Source organism: Saimiri boliviensis, chromosome 9 (genome assembly GCF_048565385.1).
Source record: "Saimiri boliviensis isolate mSaiBol1 chromosome 9, mSaiBol1.pri, whole genome shotgun sequence".
Taxonomy (NCBI): domain Eukaryota; kingdom Metazoa; phylum Chordata; class Mammalia; order Primates; family Cebidae; genus Saimiri; species Saimiri boliviensis.
Window position 1 is genome coordinate 75,696,252 of NC_133457.1, and position 10,670 is coordinate 75,706,921.

General features: G+C 53.3%; 1 protein-coding gene across 1 annotated transcript; it reads right to left on the reverse strand.

Moving 5' to 3' along the window:
• Nucleotides 1-777: 777 nt before the first annotated feature.
• PAX1 (paired box 1) lies at nt 778-9,840 on the reverse strand. Its single transcript, XM_039479665.1, is given in 6 exon segments — nt 778-865; nt 867-1,074; nt 6,089-6,311; nt 6,857-6,999; nt 8,493-9,122; nt 9,561-9,840. Coding segments are annotated over 6 exon segments (1,572 nt in total).
• Between the last annotated feature and the right edge of the window lie 830 nt (nt 9,841-10,670).

The following is a 10,670-nucleotide window of genomic DNA, read 5'->3' on the forward strand; positions in this document are numbered from 1 at the left end:
TTCTAACCACAAAAAACACCAGCAGCCCCGGTGCCCCCTACTCCTACCCCAGTCTTCTTTGGTGTGATATCATCTCAGAAGGGAAGAGAAGCCGGCGGTCACTGGGCTGTGAGGAAACAGATTTCCAGACAATAAGCTGCTGGGAGCGAGGGGAGGGGATGGTTCATGGAGGGTTTTTTAGGGTTTGTTATTACATATATATATAAAATAAAGGCTGTGGCTTTTCTGTCCACTTGCTAGGTTTGAGCTCCCCTCGATTAGGGCTGGGGGGTGTGCTCGGAGGAGTGAGGGCTACGATGTCCCAGGTGCCAGAGAAGGGACTGTCACCGAGGTGGCGCTAGGGCTCTTGGAGAAGCAGTAAAACAAAGGGAACTAGGGCCCTTAACGGGGGGAAGGGAGGCGGAGAGAGGGAGAGAGAAACACGTCGGGGATAGACCAGGATGAAGGGCTGCGAGCATTGAGGGCAGATAGAGGGGAAGACGGAGGAGAAGGGGGAGGAGCGGGGAGCGGGACTGGAGAGGAGGTCGAAGGAAGGCAAAGAGAGTGGAAGGGCTGAGGGAGCGGCGAAAGGTCGGGAAAGGCCGGCTGGAAGGGAGGGAGGAAGGAAAAGAGAAAGAGAAAGGAGGGAGAGCGAGAAAGAAAGAGAAGGGAAGGAAAGAGGGAGGAAGGCGAGACCGAGACGGACCAGAAACTTGAGGCTGGCAGAGCGAGGGAGGCCACGTCGGAGCAAGGACTGTGAGGAGGGTGCAACAGTCTAAAGCCAAAGTTCAGGGAAGCCTAAAACCCAGGCCAATAAAGGAAGTGTGGTGGGTCCGGCCAGAGGCAGGGCTGGGCCTGGGGGCTGGCGAGGCGTTCCCCCGCGGGCCTGCGCCTGGTCCTGCGCCGCCTGTCCTCGGGTCCTGGCCGCGCCGCTCGCCGGGGCCGCCGCGAACACCTGTGCGCCCGGGTCCGCCTGCCGTTCCCTCCAGGCTCGGGTCCGGAGAGAGCTGCCCCTAGGAGGTCGAGGCCGGGATGGGCAGTCCGTGTAAGCTACTGAGGGCGTCCGGGGCCTTGGTGCCCGGGCTGGGAGGCTTCCTGTCGGCCACTGCGGGAGAAAGCACAGGGGCGTAGGATCACTGCCCAGCGCTGCGCAGGGCGAGAGACACGCGGACCCTGGACGCCTGCAGAGCCAGGTCTTGCTCGCTCAACCCTCTAAGGCGCTGGAGAGGGAAGCAGAAACTCGCGCTCTCCAGAGACTCCGAGCGTCCGTGGGCGACCAGCCCTCCCTCTCCCGCTTAGGGAGAGACTTGCAAGGAGAGCTTTGGCAAGCGGGACTCTTCGCAAGGCCATCTGCAGGCACTGACCGCTGGCCAGGTGCAATTCGCGGTGCCCTCCAACCCCCTCACTACCCGCTCAGCAAAGGAAGTGAAGGGTGCAGAGGGCTGGGAAGGTTTCCAGGTCTGACTGAAACCTCCGCGGAAGGAAGCTGAACGCTAACCTCGCAGGGCCCCTTCTGCGGACCCTCACCCTCACCCTCCCCAAAGCCGAGGCGCGCGCAAAGGTGCGAGGGGCAGTCAATGCTTTGAGTCCGCTGACACCCGCGGCTCGGAGCTGGCTGTGGGCAGAGGAAAATCGTGCGGGAAATGGGCCACCAGAGAGTTCCCTGGAGCGGCCTGGATTCCTCTGAGGTAGGAGGCAGTTGCGCTTAAAGTGAGCGGCAGACTTCTCTGTGCCCGCGAGATTCCGGGATCCAGATGCGCTCACCACTGTGGGCACAGCGCGTCCTGGGGCCTGGAAGCCTCCGGATTAAGTGACAGTGGGCTTGCCAGATCGGGCGGTATTCTGCGCCTTACTCTATTATTTAGGGGGTTGGGAAGGGGCCCAAGTTATGCTACTGGAAGCCAGAAAGTGACGCCACTATTGCGCAAGCCTGTTTTTCCTTTCCCAACCTTGGTCCACTGTGCTTCTCCTACACCAGGATCCACAGTTTGTTTATACCTAAAGGGACTATTTTCCATTTTCTTTTTTCCCCCAAGTCCTCCTTTAAAGGGGGAGCTTGGAGTGCCTCGATTTGGAGTGAGGGAAACTCTGAATTTTTTGTTTCTCCTACAACTTCTCTCGCCTCAGCTTCAGGCGCAACTTGCTGTGGCCGCGCGGAGCTGAGCCAACCACCTCTGTGCAACACACACACACACACACACACACACACACACACACGGTTTCACTGAGGTTTTAAAGAGGTCTAAAGACCTTCCCAGGACAGAGTGGCCCCTCTACTTTTCCCTGGCTCTCCGTGCTTTTTCCTAAACACAGTTGTGGCCGCCCAGCCAACAAGTATTCAGACCTTTTCTTTCTACCCTGGACACACACTTCAAAGTGAGGACCTGTTTCGAAAACATCTGAGGAGGAGGAGGTTTCTCAGCCAAGGGACGGTTACCTTAGAGACAAGCAAGAAACTGAACCCATGAAAAATAAACACCCCGGGTGACTGCATCCCATCCTGCAGGAGAAAATCCTGCTGTGTTTTTAGCCCTGTCCAAGCCGTTCTTCCTCACAGGGCCCCTCCTGCCCTCCATTCCCTCCACAGGACATGGGGTTATGTGGGTGGATGTCTGGGCACTCTGCGGCTAGAGCCTCGGTCAGGCTCATCTAACTGAGGGGCTGAGAACGGGGATCGGTATTTTATAAATATTAAATTGCGAATGCAGGACACTTTGGGACCACTGTTGAGGGGAGGCCCGGGTCTGGGAAGGGATCCCCGGGGCAGGATCAAGAGGCTGGGGTTGGAAGCGTCCAGGTGTGACAATGCCAGAGCCCTCATGCTCCCTAACAAAGTTCACTTTTAGGATCCTCCAAGAACTAATCTCCAGGCAGAGGTAGCTGGAGTAAAGCTGCAAGTTATCTTTAAAAATATAAGCAATACATTTTCTTTGTGCGTATGCAATATCTTATAGATTTGATTTCCAAACCTTTCATTATTCCAGAGCCACGGGGAGGGATTTAAAACCCTGAGTTTTCGAGGGTCTCTGAAAATGCCCTGTAAATACCGGCTGTCCTGAGAGAACATCTGGTGGTGTCTGTCACCTAAGGGTGGAGAAGGGGAGATGGTCGTGCCAGGCTGTGAAAAGACATTTGGATGTGGGTGGAGATTTCTACGATGTCAGTCTCACCAAGTGAAGATTCAGTGAAACTTTTCCTAACCTTCTCAATTCCCAAAAATTAAAGTTTCCATTCAGGGGGTGAGAACTGTAAATCATACTTTTTGCCTACATAATGGGAAACCCAGACTCAGTACCTTTTAAGAAATAAGAAAAAATATTAATTATAACGTTAATTAGATAACACAATTAATCAATTAATATTTAATTAAATGTCAAATTTTCGATTTGACATTTGATTAAGTTTCACTTAGGGTAACTGTTAAAATGTTCATTTGCACTAATTTGGAGGACATATTGATATATATATCACTGTGTTGTATATATCACTGTGTTTGTGTGTGTTCTGTGTATGTGTTAGGTGATCAAAGATATTTGTTTTTACTGAGCATTCATTGTATTAAATTGCTTTTCACTACACTGAAGAATTTTTTCTTACTGAAAAGAAATTCAATAAAAGCTACTCTTACTATTGTTATGAATTGAACAATCAGTGATAGTAAATTGTCCTGTGGGACAGGTTTGTTGGAAGATATAAATTTCTTAGGAACTGATCAGAAAATAAAAGGCAGTGATTCTTATTTATTCATTTGTCTTTTCAAAGATCAGTTGTGTTGGGGAGATAGATCTTTGAAGTCAGCTGTTCTACCAGTCAGGAGTAAAAATCCATAACCCAAGTATGTATGTAATTCTCAGGTTGTAAAAATAGATAGATAATGAATAATTATTCCTGTATTTCTGTTTGAACACAAATGATTGCATGCCAGCTTGAGAAATCTTTAATAGTGTCCCCAAGTTATGATTATCCTTTATTAGAAACTTTAAAGAACTTGGAGGACCACAGAATTTAATTAATTGAATAACTAGAGTAACAAATTATTGATGTAGTTTTTGCAAACAGGTGGGATATTACATAATAGAAAGCCGATAAAATGGTAAAAAAGGGCTTAAATGCCAGCACTATTCAATGGCTCTGTATTTCTGAAAAGGAAAGTGTCTTCTAAAGAAAATCAATCACCAGTGAGGCTAAATGTTGAAATCAGCTTCCCCACCACTTCCACCTCAAATTAATGAGAGGTAGTTTACAAGTAGAAACTGTGTGTGTTACCTTCGGGTTGTTATCTGCACTTCATAATTTGTGTCTAATGTAGAGCTTAAAAAGCCTCCAGGGCAAAGTGGCTCTATTGGAAAACAAATGCATTCCTCTGAAGACTGTGGATCTTTTTTCTAAGTCTTCCTTCTCCTTAGGATGAACCCAGGGAAATATTTCAAATCTGCGGTTATACTTTTTAAATTCAAAAGAATCTGCTTATTTAAGTGATTTGTGTAACGTGGTACATTTCATTTTGATTTCGATTTCAACAGACAACCTCAGTTGTTTGTTAAGAAAACAAGCTGATTGGAGGCTGAAGATGAGTGAAGCACTCATCTGCGACCCCTCAGCTGTCCTTAACATGTAAAGCTTATAGGAGTTCTAACTCTCAACGTTTAACATTTCCTTCATTTAAATTTTTCTATATATGAGCAAGTGATAGTATCATATTATTTAAATTAAATTTAAAGTTTAAAAGAGCTCTAATTCTCAATTTTTATAAATTTTCTTTACTTGGATTTGCCTATAACCAGGCAAGTGAACACTGTCCTAATATCCCAGTATATCTGTGCTCTAGGAAAGGTAGAAAATACTTTTTCTAAAGTATTTCTCTTCCTCCATTTCACTGTTGTGGATGGCCTCTTAATTTCCTTCCTGCCCCCGACTCTCCCCATCCCCAATCCCCAGAGCATGCCCTCCGGTGCTCCAGACTACTTGGAAAAAAGCACTTTTTGCAGGGACAGCACCACGGAGGATGCCCTTCCTGTCCCCTGCCTGCCCACTGCTACCTGCCACTACATCCACCTCTCTCCCAGTCCTGGGTAGGTGGAGGCAAAGCAGCTAGTAAAAATCCTTTTATAATCTGAGAACACCACGCTGTCCCCCAGGTTAGTGCTTCATCCCTTTCTCTGCTGGGACTGAGACCCCCTGGGGTGACCCTTTCCTCTCCCAGGTTGGTTGAAGTTGCAAATTTTTAGTGCTCAGAACCTAAGACCCATCAAGTTTGAAATTAGCAAATCAAGCCATCTCTTTTAACAACAAAGAAAGTGAAGACTCAAGGGCTGGAGGGCTTTTCCTAAGTTAAAGGAAAAACTGGAACCCTCCTGGGCAGTGTGAAGCGATGCTTCTCTCACTGCTGTCAGTGAAATACCTGAAATCTGTTCCGTGGCTTTTCAGGAAGTGGACTTACGGAAGAGGAAGAGGAGGAGGAAGCAGAAAAGGAGACAAGACGCCCAGCCACATTTTCCACAGAAAGAGAGACCCCCAACCACAGGAAGCTCCTGAGCCTGGAGTAAAGGACACTGGTTCCCATGTCCTCCACTTTCCCACAGTGTGTATTTAAGAAAAAGAATCCAAGAGCCCTTTTCTTTTCTGTAAGGAATCTGGAAGAAACAGATGAGCAGTGGGGCAGAGACAGAAAGGGTCCTAGGATTGAGGTCAGGGCCGCTAGCGAGCAATCTCGTCGAAAGGGCTCAGGTGCCAAGACAGGTCCACAGAAAGGTGAGCCTGGAGGGGGCCTGCTAGACGAGTTTCTAGGTGGAGAAACCCAGAGAGAAGGAGGAATTTGCTCGAAGGTGTCAGAACCAGATCCAAACCCACGAGTCCTGTGTGCCAGAAGGACTCCCAGGGGGACAGTCTTGGGGCCAGCCTCGCTCAACCTCGGGTACCTTTACAGGGACACCTGTCAGAACCAATCTGCTCCAAGAAGCTACGGGCTCCACGGTTGACCCAGAGGAAGGGTTTCTGCCCAGGACCCACCTCGTCCCCACTGCTTTCCCGTTTCGCAGGCTCACACCCCCTCCCAGTACCCTTCCTAACCCTTCCAGCATCCATCTGACCTCCTCCCTGCGCTCCTCACCTTCACGGCTGGGATGCTTGAAGGTCATAGCTGCCGCGAGTTCTCCGCCGTGCACGGCTACACCGGCCCCGGGGGGCGCCAGAGGGGGGCCCTGCGCCGGCGGCCACGGCGGGCCCGGGGCGAGGTAGCCGCCGCCCGGGGCGCTGTACACGCCGTGCTGGTTGGAGGGCGGGTAGGCGCAGGCGGGGAGGAAACCGCCCACGGCCGAGAGGGTGGAAGCCGACTGTGGGTATAGAAAGGGACCGTCAGCAGCAGAAAATCCAGCCTTCTTTAGAGCACGCGCGCCTTCACTGAGATGGGGGTCCTCATTCTCCTCTCCCCACGCCCCGCACCCACTCCCATTCCCATTCGTTATCCCCACGTGAGACCTGGCCTCTAAATTTCCTAGTCAGGACTCTTTGGCAAAGTGATTTCTAAGAATTCACTCAAATTGTTTCAAACAGCAATTCGAAGGGGTCATGGTATTCACATTGGGATTCAGAGAAAGAAGGTCCTTGGTCTGTGGTCTGGAGTTCCAGCATTTTTAGCAAAAGTATCTTGGCAAAGGCAAGTCAACCCCTCGAAAGTTAGACTCCCCCAAACTAGAGCGCTTAAGGACAAGACAGAAATATGTCTCGGGAAGACGCTTGCTGGCAGGGCCGCCAAATACAGCCATCTGCCTGCCTGGAAGAATTTTGTCTTTTCTTTCTTTCTCTCTCTTTTTCCCCAATTCCCCAAACCTTCTGCTTCTCTGCTTAAGATCACCTCCCTCACCTGCCTCCTGGTTACCTGAGTGTATTTAATATCTGCCTCTAAAGCAGGTTTCTCGAGTCCATTCACTGTGGGGGTGGTCGGGAAGGCCGGGCGGTTCACGCCGGCCCAGTCTTCCATCTTGGGAGAGTAAGTGGAGCCTTCGCTCCCAGCCAGAGCCCCTGCAGGGAACACAGGACGGATTAGAAGGTACCTCCGAATCTGACCTGGGCACACATGTGGCCAACCACCCAGCCTGTGTCTGAAGGCAGGGCCAGGGGTCCCACAACACCTGTAGATGGCCTGACACTCGGCCAGGAGGCAGAGGGCGGCAGGGACTGGGATGTTCACCAATCCTGGTGGGGCAGAGGAAAGGCAGCCAGGCCTGCTGCCCCCTCCTCTTAGCCTTCAACCAATTTCCCACCAATGGGAGGCTGCTGCTGGGTCAAGAGATGGGCAGACTTGACCAAAGCGGCCGCTCCATTGTGCAGACATGGCTTCCAGAAATTTCCAAGTTCAAATCTATGCAACCTCGTGAAAATTGTATGGATGTCTCAACATCTGCACGAGCATCTGAAGGGCAGGGAGCTGCTTCTACCAGAACTGCCTCTGGAAATGCCCGGGGTTTCCTGAAAGAACCGTCAACCTTGTGGCCCTCAGGAGTCAGATGGAAGGGAAGCACACAGCTGCTCTCCAGGCCCTTGCATGTGCCTGGAACCAAAGGAAACCTGCAGATCTGCGTTCAGGCTTGCCTCCCCACCAGACACCCACTGCCATGCCATGGGAAGCTTTGGTCTCAGCGTGCTGCTCGGATTGGGTTAGAGCTACCAGGATGTACAAAGCCAATGCAGGGCCGCAGAAGCGCCGCAGCTGCTGGAGCTGAGCAATCACAGGTTCTGTCCAGCCACTGCTCTTTCCTCCTGGGCTACCGTGAATTTTGCTCCTTGCCCTCCTCCTGAGTCTGCTCCCCTAGGATTATGCCATTCCCTGGCCAGGTGCTGGCAGCTGGGGACAGTGCAAAGAAATCCAGACTGGATTCTGGCCGGATTTCTTCCCAGCCAGGCATCAAAGTTGTTCCAAACTTTCCCACCTTCCCCATCTTCCTTGTCACCCACTTGACCAACAGTTTGTTGAGCTATAAGTGCAGGTAAAGGGCAAGCCCTTGTGAGGGTGGCTGCAGCCCCAGCAGCCATCACCCCAAACTCCAGGACCTACAAAGCCACAGGGCCTTCAAGATGTCGGCCACTCAACCAACCACAAGACCCCTTTTCCTTTAGCTCAGAAGAACCACTGGGCCTGGGAGTGGGTCGTGAAGGATTCTGAGAGCTAAAGAAAGGGTCTCGGAATTGCCTGAGTGGGGTTTTTTTTTTTTCTTAGATCTGGCAATAGGAGTTTGCATACTTTTTGCAAGAATGAAAAAGCGCAATTTCAGGCCTCCAAATTTGTGGTCGGCGATTGCTCTTCCATTTGGGAAATATTTTCCATATTTGTCATAAAAAGTTCAAGATGTCCGAGGTCTCTCACAGAAGGACCCCAGCCTCCCTGGCCAGTGTGGAGCCCTCCCCTGAGCTAGAACTGGTCCCGAGAGGAGAGTGAGTGTGAGTTCTCTCCTGCAAGCCTGCCCGCCCCAGGTTCTGTCCCTTAATAGAAGGCTACGGAGGCCGCCACGACTGACCTGTTTGCTCCATAAACGTCCGGATGCCCAGGATGTTGCTGACCGAGTGTGCCGAGGGCCATGAGCGCGGGATGCTGACGTGGCCCGCCGTGCCTGGGACCCCAGGGTGGCTGCCCATCTTGGTGCCCGTGGGCGACACGGGACTGGGGTAGGGGTACTGGTAGATGTGGTTGTAGGGCAGCGTAGGCTGCGACGGCGGCTGCTTACTTGCCTCGTAAGGTCCAGGCTGCGCCAGGCTGCCGATCTTGTTGCGCAGGATGCGGCTGATGGAGCTCACCGAGGGCACATTGTACTTGTCACAGACGCCGTCGGCCAGCAGCCGGTCGCGGATCTCCCAAGCAAAGATGCCAGGGTCTCCCTGCTTGTAGTCCCGGATGTGCTTGACCACGTTGGGAGTGGTGACGCGGGGTTTGCTGCCCCCGATGGCCCCAGGCAGGATGGAGCCCGTCTCGTTGTAGCGCGCCAGGATCTTGCTCACGCAGCCGTGGGATACACGGAGCTGTCGACTGATGTCACAGGGTCGGATGCCGAGCTGCGCCAGCTCCACAATGCGCAAGCGGATGGCGTTGGGCAGGGGGCGGCCATTGACGAACACACCGCCCAGCTGGTTCACCTCGCCGTAGGTCTGCTCTACGGATGCGCCCGAGAAGAGTGAGCAGGAAGGGGAGAAAACACCCGGCGGGTTAGCCAGCCGTCCCCAAGCGGGGCGAGGGACTGCACCCAGGCGCACTTCCAAAGGTGACCCGTGGGTCCCCACACAACTTGGAATCCAAGGGCAAACCGCCTGGGTCCGCCTCCGATTGGGCGAGGGCGTAGAGGAGCCGCTGAGTGGAGCACCGCGCGTTGTAGCCCTCCGTGCCCTTTCGAACTTTTAAGCGTCTACTTGGAAAACTCCCTTCCCAGACTTGCTCAAACTGCCCCCTAAAGGCTGGGGACCCGAGGAGAATAGAGCTCCTCCAGGACCCAGGACTGGGTCGCCCAGGGAAAGCGGAGGAGAGGGAAGGGAGGCGCGGGGACCCGACCCACCTCATCTGCCCTCCCGCGCCCTGCCTGTCGCCCGCCCCTTACCCATAGCGCACGGGCCAGCCAGCTGCCTGGCGCCGGGGTGGCCCGGGTTGGGCCCGGCGCAGTCCGGGAGAGCTCGGGCGCCGCCGCCGCCGCCGCTGGAGAGGCATAGAGGGAGGGCGCGCGAGAGCCGAGAGCCGCGGCGGCCCGGCCGCGGGCTGGAGACGCGCTGAATGCGGCCGCCTAGCGCGCCGCCGCCCGCTCCAGGGCCTGCCGCCGCCGCTGCCACCCGCTCCCAGGACACTCTCCACGCCCGCGACCCCAGGCCCAGATTGAACTTCATCCGATTGGGAGAAATTCGTCTGACCGGGAGGCTGCAGCGTGTGGGAATCAATTTGACGTGTCCTCCACGTCAATCTCAGCAGTCACACCGGAGACGCGCGAGTTGGCAGCTCATTGGTTCCCGTCACTGAGCCCCGGCGCCCCCCTCCCCTCCCTGAAACTCTACCCCCTCCTTCTGTCTTTCCCCCTCGGCCTTCCTCCACACCCCCCACCCACCCTTCTATACACACATACCCACACACACATACACACACACACAAACACACACACACACACACACACACACACACACACAGTTTCCAAGCCCAGCTGGGCCTGGGACCTTCCACTGCTCCGAGCCCCTTGCAGCCCCCTCCTTCCTCTGGCTTTGCGAATGATGGAGAAGTCATCGCAAATTGATTAGTGTGTTAGTACTAGTACTCGTTTTCATTTGGATTTTAGTTTTATTTCCACCACCGTTAATAATAAGACAGAGAATAAAAGTTGATCGTGGCAAGGTGTTTAGGGTGTGGCTGCCTCTACCTCCCCACTCCCTGGGTAACGGCTGCGGAAGAGTGGGATCAGTACCCCAGCTGGTTGGGAGTGTCAAGGTGAGCGTCCAGCGCGGTGCAGGGCGCCTGGCAGGAAGGCACAAGGCGGTGTGCCATGGGACTGATTCCTGCATGTCCCATTCCTGGCCAAGTTCTCAATCGTTCTCTCAGGAAATCTTCACAATTAGCCAACCACTCTTGAAATAGCGGGGGTGATTTTGGCGATGCGAGAGGGGTATAGTCCAGATCCTGCCTCCTACAGCCGGGCCCAGCCACGAGAACTCATTCCTCTCCAAGAGGT